Source organism: Littorina saxatilis, linkage group LG1 (genome assembly GCF_037325665.1).
Source record: "Littorina saxatilis isolate snail1 linkage group LG1, US_GU_Lsax_2.0, whole genome shotgun sequence".
Classification (NCBI taxonomy): Eukaryota; Metazoa; Mollusca; class Gastropoda; order Littorinimorpha; family Littorinidae; genus Littorina; species Littorina saxatilis.
The window spans coordinates 37,817,544-37,837,498 of NC_090245.1; the positions used below are offsets into that span (position 1 = coordinate 37,817,544).

Consider the following 19,955-nt stretch of genomic DNA (forward strand, 5'->3'; position numbering starts at 1 on the left):
ATATCATGGCGGCCATCTTGGAAACCGTTGAATAGTAACGAATATAGGCAATTTTGACTTTGGCAACAGGCAGAAATGAATTCAGCACACCCAAATCTATAAGAATCAACCTGTTGCCATTAATTACCCACAAATGCCTACCTCTTTTTATTTAGGCCTCTTTTCGAGAATTTATCCTAGTCTATTATGTTCCATGCATCATTACATTCTATTATTTTTTTAATGTTTGTGTTTTTCTAGCAGGTAACTTGATCAAAATAAACCGTGTTTACATTTTCTCTTTGTGTCCCATGCAACGTCGGTAATGAAATTTTTGATATTTTTTTCATTTTCAAACAAATCTGTGTACTGCATCTAAATTAACCTCTAGTGCAAAGACTATTATTTAAGCATAGTGTTAAAAAAATGTATAAGGCAGATTTCAAAATGCCTTTAAATAAAACAAATATCAAAGTTTGGTTAAGTTTGTTTACGTCGCATCATGGGACGTCACGATTCCAAGGTTTATGGTGGCCCATGCCGCATCGGAAACGTGGAAGTGCAGACTTTGTTGTATTGTGAAGAAACTAAATAATCAAAAAGTGTTTTGCCGGTGAGAGCTGAATCTGTTTGCGCAGTGCTCAACTGTGTTCGCTTTTATTTTTCAAAGCGCCGATCATTGTGGTGGTATATGGAAATGTAGCAATTGCCGTTACTCAGGAGATTTAAAAAACGAAACGTCGGGACGTTTCGTTTTGAAGTTGTGGTAAACGTCATCATTTCGGGGGTCTCTCGCTGGAAAGGTGAAGGTCAACTGAAACGGAACGTGGAACGTCAAAACGCAGTCACGTTTTCCACCCCCAAAAAACGAACAATATTTCGTCAACTTTTGTGAGTATTTTTGCACACTAACAGTTTTATTTGTTGGCCATTTTATGCATTGCTAGATTCATCAACCCTTTCACAGTCTTACAGCGCTGAGAATGTGTTCATTGGAGGTAGACAACTGTTGTGAACTGAAATATTTTGAAGGGTGCTGATCCTGGTACATTTATCCAACTTCATGGTGAGAAAGCAAATGGCGAAGCAGAAGTAGGTCATCGCATCGAATTTTTATTCTGGCTTCGTATGTGATTTTGTATAAACAAAGTCTGTGTGATTTATTTGGACTGAAAATAATCAAAGTATGCCCGATTCTGGACCACCTCCTAGGTTGTTTTTTTTCCATTCTGATCGAGGACAGACGTGATAATTTCACTTGAAGATTTATCGCCCTTCTTTCATTCCGAAACGAAACGTGAATACATCTAAATCTTGTCTGCGGCCTATGCCGTCTCGTTTCACGCGGGGTGACTCATTCACCAAACGAAACGAGCTGCAAAACGAAACGTGCTGTCTTTTAAATCTCCCTACTGACGGATCAGAGACGTTGTTCTGCTTTTAACGGCGCGATGCAAAGGTGTCCGGTGATGCATCAGAAACGGGATCTTTGATTTTAGTTTGATACATGTTTAATGTTGAATTAAGTTTTGTTGTTATGATGCAGAATCTTGTTGGTGAATATACCTCTTCAAGAAATACAACCCCTGATTTTGTTTTCTCAGTCCATCAGTAGGCTACATGTAGTGTATTTGTTGTTTTAGTGATAATGTGATAATGTACTTGTATATAAACATCTAGGGCTGTTTTTCAGTATTGTTGATAACATGTTCTGTTTGATTAAGGGTAGTCAGCTGGTATTTCCTTGTTTTCACTACCTATTTTATTCATGTTTTTATTATTTAGTTAGTGGAAGAATCTTTTGTAATGTATGTTTGATGGTGTATGCTTTTAATTAAGCGTTGCTGACTATGAATATAGATGTAAATGCTTGTATAACTGTGTTTTAATTTTAAATGTGTCAAGCGCAAAGAGCATAATTGTAAAGTTATGATGTTGCGCTATACAGGGATCGCGCTAGCTTTTTAAAAAACGCGTAAGTCATACGCAACGAAACGAAAAAAACGCGTCACGGACCAATATTTTTGCGTACTACGAAAACACGTACAGACACAAACAAAACACGCACGAAAGACTTAAAGACACTCCTTACCTAAATACGGCGAGTTTTCCTGTCGAACTCCGCGCACGCCTGTCGAATAACACCCTGCTGTCTCCAACCTTCGGGCCTTGCGAGTTTGTTTCCGGCTCTGATACGACATGACACACTTTCCGCCTTTTGGAAGCGCGAGATGGGAGAGCAGCTAATGTCTGTTTCATTATCCGACAAGACATTATCTGGTACGTTCGTTTGCGATACTTCGATGCAAAAAGAAACGGACTTTAGTTTTGACGCGCAGATTTCATGTGTGTCGTCACTTCTCGAGCCCTATAGTCAGTTTCAGGATCGGGTGATTATTAAGTCAGAGCAAAAGCGCTGCGTGAAGACAAGAAAAAGTTACAATATTTTTGCGTATGGCTTACGCGGCGCGGCGAAAAAAACGCGTCAGCGACTTTTAAAATGCGTCAAATACGCAAAAATCGTGCGTAAACGCGATCCCTGGCTATATAAATGCTCATTTATTATTATTATTATTATTATCATATAGTTTTTATTTGTTCCATATTTGTGTGATCATGATCAGACTTTTGAAGTTTATTGTTAGCTGTGTTACAGACACTTCGGTGGACACCATTTTGGGAAGGTGTCCCATGATGCGCCCATTATCAAAACTTCACAGATTCTGATTATTGCATAAAACTAATGTCTTTATGGAATTTATTGCACACAATAACAATACAGTTAAAAAAAAGAAACTTATACATTATTTGTCTTGAGTATTTTCCCCCTTCATAATCAATTTAAAATTCAAAGTTTCACATGCTACATGGGACATAATGTGCACTCAACAGTTCTTACAATTTTGTTTTTCAGTTTGTCATGTGGACATTTGCCTTGATTTTAAATTATCTTTGTTAATACATTCATTTGTATTTTGGCTGTGCCTTACTAAATTGTTATAAACTAAATTGTGTTTTAGGTGCCATCCATGGCAGAACTGGTCAGGAAGTCAATTGCTGCTGATGTCCATATATGCTACTGTTTTTATATTTAGTCAAGTTTTGACTAAATATTTTAACGTAGAGGGGGGAATCGAGACGAGGGTCGTGGTGTATGTGTGTGTGTGTGTGTGTGTCTGTGTGTGTGTGTAGAGCGATTCAGACTAAACTACTGGACCGATCTTTATGAAATTTGACATGAGAGTTCCTGGGTATGAAATCCCCATACGTTTTTTTCATTTTTTTGATAAATGTCTTTGATGACGTCATATCCGGCTTTTCGTGAAAGTTGAGGCGGCACTGTCACGCCCTCATTTTTCAACCAAATTGGTTGAAATTTTGGTCAAGTAATCTTCGACGAAGCCCGGGGTTCGGTATTGCATTTCAGCTTGGTGGCTTAAAAATTAATTAATGACTTTGGTCATTAAAAATCGGAAAATTGTAAAAAAAAATAAAAATTTATAAAACGATCCAAATTTACGTTTATCTTATTCTCCATCATTTGCTGATTCCAAAAACATATAAATATGTTATATTCGGATTAAAAACAAGCTCTGAAAATTAAATATATAAAAATTATTATCAAAATTAAATTGTCCAAATCAATTTAAAAACACTTTCATCTTATTCCTTGTCGGTTCCTGATTCCAAAAACATATAGATATGATATGTTTGGATTAAAAACACGCTCAGAAAGTTAAAACAAAGAGAGGTACAGAAAAGCGTGCTATCCTTCTTAGCGCAACTACTACCCCGCTCTTCTTGTCAATTTCACTGCCTTTGCCATGAGCGGTGGCCTGACGATACTACGAGTAAAATGGCGTTGCGTTCAGTTTCATTCTGTGAGTTCGACAGCTACTTGACTAAATATTGTATTTTCGCCTTACGCGACTTGTTGTTTTATGATTTATCTGTGCATTTCCTGTGTAAATAAATTTATAGTTTACATTCTTCTTCTTCTTCTTTTCGATCGCCGATCACACTTGGAGTCCAGATCTTGAGATATAATTAGTGGTCCTCTGCAACGCAGCCACTGGCCCGTACAGTTTGTTGTGCAGGGACTCCGGCAATGGCCAGATTTCCTCTCTCAGCACCTGGTGGTTCCTGCACTCTCGTAGGATGTGGGCCGTGTCCTGCTCTGCTTCTCCACATGAACACATGGGGGAGGGCACAACATGCAGCTTCCCGTGGAGATGCTGGTCAAGTCTGTTGTGTCCCGTTCTCAGGCGGAAGATGACCACCTGCTGTGGTCTGGTAGCTGTCCTGTGGCTGGGGCGTCCTGTGCAGAGACTTAATGATGGTCTTCATCTCTGTCAGGCTCACAGGGTTGTTCTCTTGCTCATCTTCTGCACCCAGCTTTGCCATCCTGTCCGCCTCTTCGTTTCCTTGTACACCACAGTGGGAGGGGATCCATTGCAGTACTGCCCTCAGGCTCTTGATGTTGTGTAGAGCGTGTTCCAGCTGAGGCAGTTTGCTACTGGTCATTGCTTGTAGTACTGACAGAGCGTCAGTCAGGAAGACCACCTGGTTGTCATGGTTGACTCTGTCGTTGATGGTGTATGCTGCATGGATCAGTGCTTGTACCTCAGCTCTGTAGTTTGTACAGTGGAGGCCTGTTGGTATAGCCTCTGCTTGCCTCTCTCCACTGGGGTACTGGACATACACCCCTGCTCCTCCATTTTTGACGGCCTCTGTGGCTGACCCATCAGTATACACCCGTATCCATGCTTCTTGGGGGTACCTTTCTTCAAGCATGGCAAGAGTCAGGGCGTTTTTCGTCGCATTGCTCTGCTCGTCCTTTGTTGTGAGGTAGCGGACACTGGTCTGTATGTCCAGGTTTCCTTGTCTGTCTTCCCAGGGAGGGGCGTCAAGGGAGAAAGATGGTGGCTCCACTAGCTCTGGCATCTCTGTCTGATGTTTCTTCTGCAAAGCCCTTGCCTCCAGAGCGAAGCTCGATCTTTTCAGCCTGCCTAAGGACATCTTCTTGAGTCTGTCACTCATTTAGATGGTCATGAGTGCACTGGTACTTGGTGGCTTGTACCATTGTTTTGCAGTCTCGCCTTTTGCTCAGTGGAGGAATGCCAGTCACCTGTTCCATCTTCTGTATGGGTGTTGATTTCATTGCGCCCGTGATGATTCTCAGCGCTTGGTTCTGTACTTTGTCTAGGGCCTGCTGGTGTGTCTTGGCTGCTGTTGTCCAAGAGCTTGATCCGTACTCGAGGTGCGGTCGTACAGTCCCCTGGTAGACTGTTTTCAGGATCTTCTCGTTTGCACCCCAGTGTGATCCTGCCAGCTTCCGCATGATGTTTAGTTTTCTCCTGGCCTTTCCCTCTGCATTCATGATGTGTTGTTTCCAGGTCATGCGCTTGTCATAGGTGACCCCCAGGTATGTTTGCTGGTCTTCAAATTTCAGGGGTGTGTCCCCCAAGGTCAGTTTGCCAGGTGTCGCTTTGGCAGAGAGTGTGAAGAGAGTGGCAGTGGTCTTCTCCCTGTTGATGGTCACACACCAGTCTTCCGCCCACGCTGCAAACTTTCCTTGGGCAAGTTGCATCCTGTAGGTTGCTGTGGTTGCATACTCTTCCGAGCACCAGAGAACAAGGTCATCAGCATACAGTGCCGCTTGGACTCCTTTGGGCAACTCTGGTACCAGGTCGTTAATGAAGAGTATGAATAGCGTGGGGGAGAGTACTCCTCCCTGTGGAACTCCTTGGCGTAGTAGCACCTTTCGGCCACAGTGACCGTCCACCAGCATTCTGGCCTTTCGGTTGTGCAGGTACGACTTGGTCCACTGGTACATGTTGCCTTTGACGCCGGAACGTAGGAGCTTCACAAGGAGTCCATCTTTCCAGACCTTGTCGAAGGCCTTCTGCAGGTCAATGAAGGTGGCCAGGGTGACCTTCTGGGCCTGGTAAGCATCCTCTATGACCTGGCTAAGGTGTGTTGTCTGGTCCTCCGTACTTCTGTGCTGTCGGAAGCCGGCTTGTTCTGGGACGATGATGCTTTCTGATTCCAGGTACAGCTGCAGGCGCTGGTTGACAATGCGCTCCATGGTTTTGCATACGCAGCTTGTCAGGCTGATGGGTCGGTAGCTCAGGGTTTTGGTCTTGTTTTTTCCTTTCTTTAAAACTGGGATCATCCTGGCTTCCTTCCAGCACTGAGGTACCTGTCCCTGTCTCCAGCTGAGGTTGAAGATGCCCAGTAGTTTCTGGAGGGCCGAGTTGCCTATGTGTTGCAACATCTCATTCGTAATGTTGTCTGGACCTGGAGACTTCTTCTTTTTGAGCTTCTTGATGGCATTCTTCAGCTCGGCCATGGTGATGTCTTGTTGCATGGCATCCTGTACGTTTCTTTCTGTTCTTTCTCTAATTTCTGTTCTGACTTCCTTTTGTAGAGGCAGGGGTATGGTGGTGTCGCTTTCTCCCCGATATGCTTGGGCGAAAGCATTGGCAGCGGCTTTTCCAGTGAGTGTTCTTCCTTCCTCCTCCAGGGTGATCTTCTGTCCCTTGTTGCCCTCTTCATTCAGTGCTCTTGTAAGTTTCCAGAGCTTTGTTGTGTCTTTTTCCATATTCAGCCCTGCCGTCTTTTCTCTCCAGCCTCTTCTTTTGCACTCTAGCTTTGTCTTCAGATGTTTTGCTTTGCTTTCTTGGAGTTTGATGTTGTTCTCCTGGCTAGGGTTCGTCTCTGCCTCTTCTCTCATTCTTATGAGTGCATCGTGCGTCTTCTGCAGCTCATCGGACCAGTATGGGATGTAGTCCTTCCTCACTCCACGTGGGATGCTGTCCTTGGCTGCCTGGATTATGCTAGCATTGAACTCCTTTATCACGTTGTTGATGTTTCTCCCCTCTGTTTCTATGGCTCTGGTCAGCTCATTTGTTCGTATGTTGAACAGTCCCCACTTTGCCTTTTTGTAGTTCCATCTCGGGTGTTGTGGATGCTCAGATGCTGAGTCTCTACTGATGGTAAGGAGAACTGGGCGATGGTCGCTTCCACCCAGCTGTTCATCCACTTTTCTTGAGATGGTTTTGTGGATGTCATCCGTGCACAATGCCAGGTCTGGTGTTGTTGTTGAGTGCCAGCGGCGCAAGTAGAAGGTAGACGGATCTGTGGGGTCGTTGACAAGGATCAGGTGGTTGTCGTCCTGCCAAGATTCAATGTCTTCTCCTCGCCTGTCTAGTGTTTTATATCCCCAACTCTGGGACTGGCTGTTAAAGTCTCCAGCGATGAGGAAGCCGCTGTCAGGGACCTGGATTGTGTCAAGCGACAGCATCTTGTCGTTGGGGCAGTAGTAGTTGACGATGTTCATCTTGCTGTCATTGGTCGTTATCTTGACTTCTATGTACTCTGCTTCTTCCATGTATCTGTTGGTTTCACTGGCATTTATGTTGTTCCTGACCAGAGTCATCACTCCTCCTTTCTTCCTCCCTTGTCGGTCACTCCTGAACACCTGGTACCCTCGGATCTTAAAGGGCTTCCCTTCTTGCAGTCTTATTGGATACCCCCTCTGCATTCCAATGCATGATGTTAATAGTGGGGTTGTCCTTGGCTCTGCTGTTTTTCCGGCCAGTCGCTTTCCTTTCTCGTCCCCTGGCTCCACAAGACGAGATGAAGGGACCTCCAGTAGCTGAGGGTGGACTCCTTTGATGCGCGGAGCCAGGCGCTGCACCTGCCTGGTGGATCCTCACAGGGCGAGCACCATTACTGTCAATTCTGTCTCCAAGTGTCATAATGGCAGTTGATGCGTAGTGTTGTGGTTTGTTGGAGTGCGCCGTGCGGCCCAACACATACGTCTTCAGCACTCAAGGTTTCTGTCAGGGTTACCTCACCCTTAGCTCATGGCCCAAGGACCTGCCCTGTGAGCACAAGGTTGGTCCATATTAGTCTGGCCTCTACCTTTCGACCTGTCCAGCTTGGGAAGCCCTTCCAGGAGTTTACGCTCCCGCTGGCATAGCTCTTAGGGTCACCGAGACACGCAAACCACCACACCACGTCAAGGAATGGACCATGTGGTGGATAGTTTGCATTCATACTTGCAGTGTTAAAATTTCTTCGAGTGGTGGTTAGACTGTACATGTGACATTGAAACTATAGATTTTCTGATCAAACATGTCCACACATGATATATAATAATTTATATATCACATGTTTGTGTGCATGCATGACTCCATAACTCATTCTAATCAAAAAGACAGCATTTCAACAAACAAAAACAAGGAGTAGGAGTTTATGGTGTCCCGTGTAATTTTGTAACGCTGTAATGGTTTGTTTTTTCTCTCCTGAAAACCAAGTGTGACCAAATTTTATACTAGCTGGGCTACAACAACTAAGTGGTGTTGTTAACATTTATAATAAATTTAGCTTCATTGTACTTTCCTTTGTTAATTTAGAGAAAGTTTTGTTTCTAGTGTTGCGGATGCTACGGTGTCCCATTGTATTTACAACTCTTTAAGTTCACACATGCTGGTTGGGGGTGCAAGGTCTGTTCTAAAAGTCTTATTGCAATGTCATCAAGCATATATCATAATCAAAAATTAATGGACATCTACTTTTGTTGTGATATACATAGTGATGGTGTCCCAACGTTGCACCCGTAACACCAGAATACCCCCCGTACTAAACATGCTGCTCCTGGTAAAAGGATTCATGGTATCCATTTTGTCCTTTCAAAATCTGTTTCTACATTGTTCAAGGTATCTAAAACCTTAACAGTTATTGTTTTTATTTTAATTTTAAATTTTAGCTCATTTTCCCCCTTTTGGTACTACAGATGAACTCAAATGCAAACTTGCACACACTAAATTATTATAATTGTAGTTAGTTCATGTGTCCTGATCAAAGTCATCTAGCAAAATCCTGGAGAGAGAGAAGGGGTGGGGGTGGGTGATGGTGATAAGATACGTGTCAAACACTGCGTATTAAAAAAAAAAGTCTGTTCATTCGATCTCTTTAAATCAACCTAGGTCGACCTCTTAAGCACGTTCTAGATGAATCTGCCATTTCTTCGTCCACTTTTGGCATGACTATCCAGACTGCAGTTGCAAAAGAATGAACTCAACGGTATGACCTCATCGCAGCATATTGTCATTATTCACTGGAATTATATCTCAGTATTTTGCAAAGAGGTTAACATCTTTAAGAAACTGGGTTTTTTGTACCTTTGTGTGTGTGTGTGTGGGGGGGGGGGGGGGGTGGCGTTGAAGGGATGGGGGTGGTTAAAAGGTATTATATTCTATACTCAGTTGTTGACATGAAGTATAGTTGGGCGTTTGCTCGCTACTGGACGCTTACAAGGTAGTTAACGGTAGAAACAAATCTGCATGCAACAATGTGGCAAAGGGCAAGTTTGAATTCTTACTCTTAGTCACGATTGTACCTTTATGGTTGCTGTTTTACTTTTTTCAATGTATGAGAGCTGAAGTTAGGAATCTGTATTTTCGTATATATTTCAAAATTGTAACAGAACATTCATAGAATCAATGTCTAATGAATCTGATCATTATATCTTCATTTACACTGTATTCAAGGCAAACATTTACGTGTTCAAATGTATCATTCCATGAAAGAAGAGAGATGAGGGTAGAGGGTAAAACGTGTGTCTACTTTTTGTTTTATGGGTTTCAAAATTGTTTCTGATTCATTAAAAGTGTCACAAGTTATGCCTATTTCCGTTTCTGCATGTGAAGGCATATTGTGTATATTTTTAAAACAACATTATTTTGAAAGAGAGCAGTTGAGCGGTTTATGTTTTTAACTTTTATTTTTGTTTTGTCATTGTCCATTGTATTGTTTTATTCTTTGTGTGTTTGTTTGTACATTGTATTTTTAGTAACTTATTAGTGTACAGCAAATTTGTTTCATGCTTAATCATAAAGAGTACCTTGAACAAGATTGCTAAATGATTAACAGTTTGTCATATCAAGATAACGATTATTAAACAATAATGTGAACTTCGTTTAATATAAAATGTGTTTGAAAACGTTCTTTTTTTCAATATTCAATTTGTTAAAAGTATTTTGCTTGCTCCCAGTCATATATATGAGTTGACAAATGCCTGGCCGTAAAAGCATTGAGCACACTAAAAATGCTTTTAACATGAATGGTACTAGTATGTTCGCACCATTTCTGATGTCAAATATCTATTCCTCTCAAAAATACCTTTAAAATGAGATGCTACTTGACCATGTTATGTGCCAGACTTACGTCAGGGTTGGCCGCCATTTTGAATTAGCCGCCATCTTGGATACTGAAAAGTCAGAAATGTGATATCCCCTCTGGGTGTCTTCTAAAATGCTATCTGAAGCCATACATAAAATAAAATTGCTTCTAACAGGCAAGGTTGATCAAGTTCACTTTTTTTTCAAGCTACAGTTTTGAGCACTTACACTCATTTTGGATGCATGCTCTGCGTTAGCCACAAGTGCCACGGCGGTCTCGTAGAGAAACTTGAGCTGCTTCAAGGTTTCGGTCTGCCTGTTGGTTCCCTCCGAGGTTTGTACTGTGAAGAAGTAAAAAAAAAACCAAAAACAAGTCGCGTGAGGTGAAATTACTACATTTAGTCAATCTGTCGAACTCACGGAATGAAACTGAACCAGGGATGTTGCTACAAATTCATACCTATAGGACAAATGTCCTGAGTTCTTCAGCATCAATAGGACATTTGACCGCTTTCAGAAAGTGTAATAGGACATTATGAATTTGCGCCAAACAGCTAAAAACACATTCCATGGAATTGTTCCAAAGTCATGCGCCCACACACACACGCACACACACACACACACCCACGCCGTGCGCGCGCTGTAGAACACACACATAATATAGTAAATACATCAACACAGTGTGCGTATAATGTTGTATTTGTTTAGTTTCAAAGAAACCACAAAAAACTGAGAAACCAACATGAACAACTTCAGAGCTCTTACTTTGATTACAAACTGCATGATTTGGATAAAAGTTGAAAAACAAAATGATCGGTTTGATCAAATGCTGGTCTTTTGCAGGCTTTAGGTTTTTTTTCAGCGGCATAATTCAGTGCTTCGTCTCGTATCGAAAACAAAAGCAGACGACAAATTTAGTCAGTTGGAGTTGTCTCCCGTACTCCTGTAGCATGCACTGATCTAAAAATAATTCACTATTTTTAGATCAGTGCGCTGCACCGAGACGGTTATACCCAAACGGCGCATACCGCAAACGGTTCGGGAATTCCCGACAAAAGAAAAGATCCGCACGCGGCACTGGCAACTTCAGTGGTCTTTCAGAAGATTTGTATTTTGAAATGAAAATTAATGAATACAGTCGCCGCTGTCCGAAGGAATGGAGTACATATATATCGGACAATGACCACGCTCAGGCTAAAACGATAGGACATCTGACCGACATGCGGCAATGTGAATCGGACATTTGGGGATTTTCATCGTTATATGTCCGATGTCCGACGCCTAACGCGGACATCCCTGCTGAACGCACTGTATTTTTTCACCAAGACAGGTGCAGCTTCGTCAATCCCCGCGTGAAGGAAATCGCTCACCTCCGACGTGCAAAACGTAGTGATATTGACACGCCAGATTAGCGCGGTAGCGTATTGTGCTAAACAGGAAAGCGCGCTTTTCTGTATTCTTGTTAACTTTCTGAGCTTGTTTTGAATACAACCTATCATATCTATATGTTTTTGGCATCAGGAAATGATAAAGAATAAGATGAAATCATTTTTGGATCGATTTCTTAAATTTTAATCGGAAGACTAATTAATCTATTTTCGTTAATTGTGATCACATTTTAAGAGTAAACATGACATATATGTATATATTTTTAGATTCAGAATGTGATGAAAAATACGATGCAATCAAGTTTAAACCTGATTGCGAAAAATCGATTTTAATGACAACTTTAATGAGCAAACTCATCAATTAAATTTTAAGCCTCCAAGCTGAAATGCAGTACCATAGTCCGGGCTTCGTCGAAGATTACTTGACCAAAATGTCAACCAATTTGGTTGAAAAATGAGAGCGTGACAGTGCCGTCGCAACTTTCACGAAAAGCCGGATATGACGTCATCAAAGACATTTATCAAAAAAATGAAAAAAACGTCTGGAGATACCATACTCAAGATCTCTCATGTCAAGTTTCATGAAGATCGGTCTTGTAGTTTTCTCTGAATCGCTCTACACACACACACACACACAGACACACACACACACCACGACCCTCGTCTCGATTCCCCCCTCTACGTTAAAACATTTTAGTCAAAACTTGACTAAATGTAAAAAGAAGGGATTTTGCAAAGAAATGAAAAAAATTCGGGTTGTTACATTCAGACAAGTGTTATTGAATTGAATTGAAAAAGCAAATACATTTCCTGTTTAATGAACTAAGTAAGCTCAAGCGGTCAGGTAAATGAATAAAACAAACATATCATGACACTTTTAATACAAGTCTTTTGTTAAATGCCAAGCTGTCATCAACATATAATTCTACCTGTGTATCCTCAGAGTATTATTTTACAACCAGATTTGAACATTTTCAGATAAATTCAAACATGGAGGTGAAAATATCATGATAGTTTTGAACGATGAGCGAATATTTTCTGTTTTGTTGTTGTCAAGAACGTGAAACCGAAAACATAAGTTGTTACTGTGAACGTATTAGTACTTCAAAACCTACACTACTTCTCGCGTGAACGTCCGTGTCTACTCTCCCAATTCTGTCCAGGCATTTATTTACATGGAATAAGAGCATTCTTCGACTTGAACACAAACCAAACACCCAACGCCTTGCTGCGTACGTTCTGTACATAATGAGCATTTTAGGCTGAATACATTTTGCATGTTGACACTGGTGTCAGTCAAGAAATCAGAAAACTCTGCACAGAACCGTTCAATAAAAAAACACCCATAAGACATTACATTTTACTTCTTTTGTATTTTGATCAAAATATGACATTTTACACAGATATCGACAGTCCAGTGTTCCTCCGAGACCGCACCAGCGGACGAGCGAGGTTAACAATGACTGTCGAGATCTGTGTAAAATGTCATATTTCGGTCAAAAATACAAATAACATATATGTATCGATCGATTTTAGTTAGAATTCCTTTCATCGTGTGTGTGTGTGTGTGTGTGTGTGTGTGTGTGTGTGTGTGTGTGTGTGTGTGTGTGTGTGTGAGAGAGAGAGAGAGAGAGAGACAGATAGAGAGAGAGAGAGAGAGAGAGAGAGAGAGAGACTGAGAGAGAGTTAGAGAGAGAGAGAGGGAGAGACGAAGAGACAGAGAGAGAGAGAGAGAGAGAGAGAGAGAGAGAGAGAGAGAGAGCGAGAGCTCACCTGCCTGGTTCGGATTTGGTTTGTTCAAACTGAAAAAGACGAGAAATGCGAAAGGACACATGATAATGCCTTCAGACGAACATGCGAATGCATAGGGGAAAGGCTCCTGATATGGACCGGCTCCTAATATGGACCACCTTCTGTCCTGACAAACTAACGGCGCTAGAGCGCTCAAAACAATTTCATTTGCTTTATTCACCCTCTCTGGATAAGTTGCACATGTCAAAACTGTTGCAGAAACACAAACCTCAAAACCGTACGTTTTTTTGGCTTTTTTTCACTTTTGGCAGCGTTCACTCTAAATTTGCTGTCTAACTTGAAACGGACTCGTTTCTGTCCACAGTCAAAGCTTTTATCACACAAAAATGGCTATATATGACAGCAAAGACCGTATTTGTTACATTATAGCAGTGTTTACCCCGAGTTTCTCCTGCAAACAAATAATAATAGCAAAACCTCAAAGGGTATGTGTGAGTCCCCTAATAATAATATGGACCACCTTAAACAAATCGAAGAAAATAAAAGCTAAAGGCAATTTTCATTAATTCATTAAGAAGCTTGCTGAAAATAAACCTATAACTAGCCCTCGAGAGTTCAAAAAAATATAACAAAATAGTCTTTTTTTTGTGGAAGTTGATAATTTCACTTATTTTCACTCTGTTTTTGATAAGCTTCTTCAGTTTGCTGGTGTACTTCAAATAATGCTCTCATCAACCCGAAGCAGATAAATCTAAAGCATATTTGAATTAGTCTGATTTACACACTAAGTTGTAACATGTTATTTTGAAGTATAGAGGGCTTTTTACAGTGATTCGTGAAGGCCGCTTCACTGGTCCATATTGGGCGCCCAGGCTCCTAATATGGACCATTTGTGATTTTTTCTGTATTTAATTTTTGCAGAATGTCTATCAAAGCTATTTCACTCTAATTAGGCCTAACGGTTAACCTAAGAGAGAAGGACTCGACTACCGTACACAAAATGAAACTTCTTCGCAAGAAAACAAGCTAGTTATCAGCATAAAACAAAAAGTGGTTCATATTAGGGGCCCTTCCCCTACATATTATGTAATCAACCCACACTAACACATGCACAGGCCACAGTCGCATCAGTAAATATGTTCACACACACACACACACAAACTCTCTCTCTCCCTCTCTCTCTCTCCCCTTGTCTGCTATAATGGCGGAGATTCAGTTAACCAGTTGTCCTGTTTTCCCTGTTATGATGAAAGTTTGTACACTGGCATTATTGAAAACATGTTTATTTGTTATTTTTCTATCAATTATGTAACACCCCCACCCACCGCCCTATATTTACACGTAGCCTTTCATTAAATCAATATGCTCATTGTGTTTTTGTCTGCCTGCCCGTCTGACTGTCTATCTGTCTGTCTGTCTGTCTTGACTGTCAATCTGTCTCTGTCTCTCTCTGAACACCCCACACACACACACATACAAACACACTGCCAAACACAACTTGATGGCACGCACACACGCGCGCACACAATGGCACACACACTGACACATACACACACACACACACACTGACACATACACACAGCCCCTCACGTTAGGCGGACAACCAGTCATGTGCAGTCAACATACGCACAGATCAAACAAAAATAACAGCATTGGTAAAGGAAAGAAACGAACAACAACAACAAAATTAAGTGAAAAATAAAAATCAGAAACAAGAGGAATAACGTGGACCGGCTGGTAGCCGTAATAAATGGACCGGCTGATAGTAATAACGGGAACAGAACTGGCTTACAAGCTTTCCACAGCCGACGATAACCCAATTTTACCATCGATCTACAAAAGAAAAACATTCTGTCCTGTTAGTGCTAAAGGACAATTTCAGTAGTGCAGGTGATTGTCAGGTTAATGCAAACTTCCATTCTTACTACTCTACCCGCGCTAATGGACTGCGTAGCGAACCGAGAAATAAATCACTTTCGTGCGCCTGCTACTGCTTGAACACTCCTCTCCTCGTCAGTGTGAGCGTGAGCGTGTGTGTATGTGTGTACCGCGGTGTGTGAGACTGAGTGTGCGTGTGTATGCGTGCGTGCGTACGAGTGTGTGTGTGTGTGTGTGTGAGTGAGTGCGTGTGAGTGAGTGCGTGTGTGTGCGAGCGTGCGCGTGAGTGCGTGTGTGTGTGCGTGCGTGTGAGTGTGCGTGCGTGGCCCTGCGCCAATACCGGGACTGGGCGAGCGGCGTTCGTGGAAGTTTTGCGACTTGGCCCGCCAACAGAAGTGCCGCGACCCGCGGTGCCGCCGCTATCTTCCAGACCCGTGCTGCTGGGCAGTGTATCCAGGCGTTTGGTCAGCTGCTTCTTCTCCCACCTCATCGTTTCAGACAGAAAGGGGGCAGGTTGATTGATGTTGCGTGGACGAGTTAGCTGTGCAGTATGTGTGTGTGTGTGTGTGTGTGTGTGTGTGTGTGTGTGTGTGTATGTGAGTGTGTGTGTGTGTGTGAAAGAGAGACAGACAGAGTGTCGGAGCCTCAGAGAGGTAGTTAATATTATGTGTGTGCGCCGCGTTCGAACCCGGTTTATGGCCGTGGCATCCGTGTTCTGTGCGGCTGTGCGAGGCTGTGTGTGTGTGTGTGTCAGTGTTTTAGAGAGAGACTGAGAGAGAGAGAGAGAGAGAATACGAATACGAATGTTTAGTTGTCAGTTGGCTCATAGGATATCTACTGTTATCCGCCGTTTTCAACGACTCCTTTCAAGTTTGGTTTCCCAAAAGTACGGTATGACACGATTCGAGTGGCAAAGGCACTATTATAGGCATACTCTGAAATACTCACATCTCAGTCGGTGCAGCAGTTTCGGAGCGTACGTATCGTCATCATACACATAAGACAGACAGACAGAACCCAGTTTATAGTCTAGAATAGTAAATACTCACTCGAAATTCTTCTGTGTATCTTTCTTGATCTGATCAATTCGCTTCTCGCAGTTTTCATATTCCTTTCGAGGCCCCAGCAAATCAAAACGTGGGTTGACCGTGCTCGACAGCCGCTCGTTTCTCGAAGTTTTCCGCATTTTGATGCAGAGGCCGTGAAGTTTCTGCACTAAATTTTCGATACTCTGCGAAAGTGCGTTCTCAGAACGGTTCTGTGGCCGCGCTGAATCAGTCTAATCGCCGGGTTTGATTTGAGCCATTATCAGTAGCTGCAGACGATGGGCCTGCTCGTCTGCTGAGGAAAGGAAGAACTCAAGTTTTATGTGTCATCTGCTTACAAGAAGACCGTGAACAGATGGGACTCCCACCACGGATCACAATGCAGTTCCTGCACACACAAAAAGGGAAAATCGAAAGTGTTTGGTGTGATGCAGTTTATTCTTTATGACGTATGAGATTACTTTTCGTCATTCTGTGCATTTCCGTCGTCGCAATCTTTGACCTCCACGTGCAGTGCGCACGCGCAAACACGGAGGGGTTCACACAAAATAATGCGCAATGGAATTACACATTAACATGCAGCTTCCATTTGAAACTTCGAGGGCTTCATCGGGGATTGACGCCCGACAAAAGCTAATTGAAGCCCGAGAAGTTTCAAATTATTATTATTATTATTATTATTGTGATAATTTTTATGCGCCTAATCTAGATATAGCCCTAGGTGCTTACATATTAATTTCAAATGGAAGCATGTTAATTTTATCCCCGAGTACGCTAGTACTAGGGCTCAGCAGACTTTAATCGTGTGTCTGAGACTGTGTGTGTGTGTGTGTGTGTGTGTCTGTGTGTGTATCTGTCTCGACTTAACAGCTTATTGCTGGGAAACTACTGGGCGCAGTTCGTTCAAAAGTTGATACACTAACTTGATAATAGGTCCGATTAATCGTATTAAAACTTCATAATGTTACCTGGGACCTAAATGCGAAATAAACCACAAAAACGACTTGGCCGTATGAGGAGTTCACACCGGCGGGGCAACACGCAGCCATTGAGCTGAGAGAACAGCCGAACGCGTCACACAAAAATACGTCATGACAAAGTTACACGCAATAGAGACGTCATTTACTTTTGTTCGGAATTTTCCGTCTGTTCCTAGCTTGTGAAATAATCAGTCTTGTGTCTCGGTCGTGTAGGTACAGAGTTTGCTTAGAACTGCAATCATTGTGTTCGTGTTGATGACGGCTTCATAAGACAAAATAATCAGCGAATCTATCGCGAGGAAGACGTTTATGTACAAATCACCGAACCCAACCCATTTTTTGTGAGCATTTTTCTGAAGAATAAACTGCATGTGGTTAATTTCAGATGAGGTCGCAGTTTGTAGGTTGAATCTATGAATCGGCCAGAGATAGATCTGCATTTCTGGTCAGAAACCAACATTCACACCACAGACATTCCAAACATTTATCCCCGAGTACGCAGTACTAGGGTCCTGCAGACTTTAATTGTGTGTGTGTGTGTCTGTCTCGACTTAACAGCTTATTGCTGGGAAACTACTGGGCGCAGTTCGTTCAAAAGTTGATACACTAACTTGATAATAGGTCCGATTGATCGTATTAAAACTTCATAATGTTACCTGGGACCTAAATGCCAACTAAATCACAAACACCACTCTTAACGGTGGGAGTTTTTGCGGTGGGAGGCTGGTCGCTTTGCGAACAGCCTGAACTAAAGGGGAGACTTGAGCGGCGAACACGTCACGCAGTGACGAGAAAAGCATGATTTCAGTGCAAGCCAGCCAGCGGGTGGGGATTAATTTGGTCTCGGCAAAGAAACTACAGTGCAGGTTTGGTCTCGGTGAGACTGAAAGAGAGACAGAGAGCACGAGAGAGAGCGACAGGGACACTGTGTCAGTGATTCAAGGTGGTGGCTTGGTGGCCAAAGGGATCCGGGTTCGATTCCCGGCATGGGCGGTCTATTTTTTTTTTAAATTCTTGTTTACTATTGTTTATTATGAACGTTTTAATGTTTTATTTTACTCTAATAATTTTTTTAATTGTGTAAAATAAATATTTTGTTTTTTTAATTCACGTGCACAAGACAAAAACTTTCATACTGTGCCAAAGTGATCCGAGTTCGATTCCCGGCATGGGCGGTCTATTTTTTTTATTGTTTTTAAAATTCTTGTTTACTTTTGTTTATTATGAACGTTTTAATGTTTTATTTTACTCTAATAATTTTTTTAATTGTGTTAATAAATATATATATTTTTTTTAAATCCACGTGCACAAGACAAAAACTTTCATACTGGGGGAGCGAGCCAGTCTGAAGAGTACTCGGGTCCAGCGCCAGCGTTTTTTATATTTATTGAGCGAGCCAGTCTGAAGAGTACTCGGGTCCAGCGCGAGCGTTTTTTATATAAAGTTGAAAGTCAAGATTGGATTTGTTTAGCCTACGCGCGTGTGTGCATGTGTGTTAGACATAGACATAGACATAGAACACTGTATTATCTCAATTACGAGAAACTCGGGTGTGGTGAATCATTATAAACAACATAAAACATAAGAACATCAATAAAATATCGAGGCACAAATACTCAGCTCATAATAGTGTGTGGTGCACACACACACACACACACACAGGCCATCGAACACACGCACACACACACGCATGCGCACGCAAACAAACGCACAAGTATACCCGCACGCACGCACACACAGGCAGGCAGGCACTCGCAAAAATACATACAAACACATACACGCACAGACACAAACCCCCACACACACACACATGTGCGCGCGTGCACGCAAACAAACGAATGAATAAACAGACGCACAACTACACATGCACGCACGCACGCACGCAGACACACACACACAAACACTCACACACACACACACACACACTGACACATACACACAAACACACGCGCACACGCAAACAAACGTATGAAGGAACAGACGCACAATTATACCCGCACGCACGCACACACAGGCAGGCAGGCACTCGCACAAATACATACAAACACACACACACACACAGACACACGCACACAGAGAGATAAAGCAATGACAAATAAAATAGCAGAAACTTACACTTCAACACTCGAACACACACACACACACACACACACACACACGCAAACAAACGTATGAAGGAACAGACGCACAATTATTCCCGCACGCACTTTGATTTAATGTGCTAGAAAATGATTTACTGCCTAAAGAATTAAAGGTAGAAAGTCGAGGCAACGGTTTATTTACCATTATTGTAGTGTCACAAGTGCCACGACTGACCAAGGCCACACAAAAAAATAGTCTGTTTACGGTAACATAGGCAAAAAAAATAGGGTCGGTAGGTCGGGAATTTTTCTTATTATTATTATTATTGGCTCACGTAAGTGTAGCCTATGCGATGCTAACTTTTGTCTGTCTGTGCGTGCGTGCGTGTGTGCGTATGTATGAATGTATGTCTGTGATAGAAACTTTAACATTTGACTGAACACCGAAATACTAATTTTACCTGGTTATTATTTAAGCAACAGCTTCGAAGTATTGAAGCAATTATCAACATTTCGTCGGCACGTATGTAGTTAAAGTGTGTATCCAAAGAAAACGGGTGGTGGGGGGGTTTGGGGGGGGGGGGGGGGGGGTAAAAACAGGTGACTGGTTTGTGTCGTGTGTGGTATGTAGACCAGGTCAGGGGTCAAGGTTAGGTCAGAT

The 19,955-nt window shown here is 42.3% G+C and overlaps 1 protein-coding gene across 1 annotated transcript in view; it reads right to left on the reverse strand.

The window, feature by feature from the left end:
• The window catches only part of LOC138968718 (uncharacterized), a 42,283-nt gene extending 25,064 nt beyond the window's left edge, over positions 1–17,219 (reverse strand). The window contains exons 1-6 of the mRNA XM_070341348.1: positions 17,202–17,219; positions 16,237–16,621; positions 15,528–15,672; positions 15,102–15,142; positions 13,331–13,359; positions 10,398–10,510 (exon numbers count right to left, since the gene is read on the reverse strand). Of these exons, the coding sequence (XP_070197449.1) occupies positions 10,398–10,510; positions 13,331–13,359; positions 15,102–15,142; positions 15,528–15,672; positions 16,237–16,373 (465 nt within the window). The 5' untranslated portion in view covers positions 16,374–16,621; positions 17,202–17,219. The remainder of the gene's footprint in view (positions 1–10,397; positions 10,511–13,330; positions 13,360–15,101; positions 15,143–15,527; positions 15,673–16,236; positions 16,622–17,201) is intronic.
• Between the last annotated feature and the right edge of the window lie 2,736 nt (positions 17,220–19,955).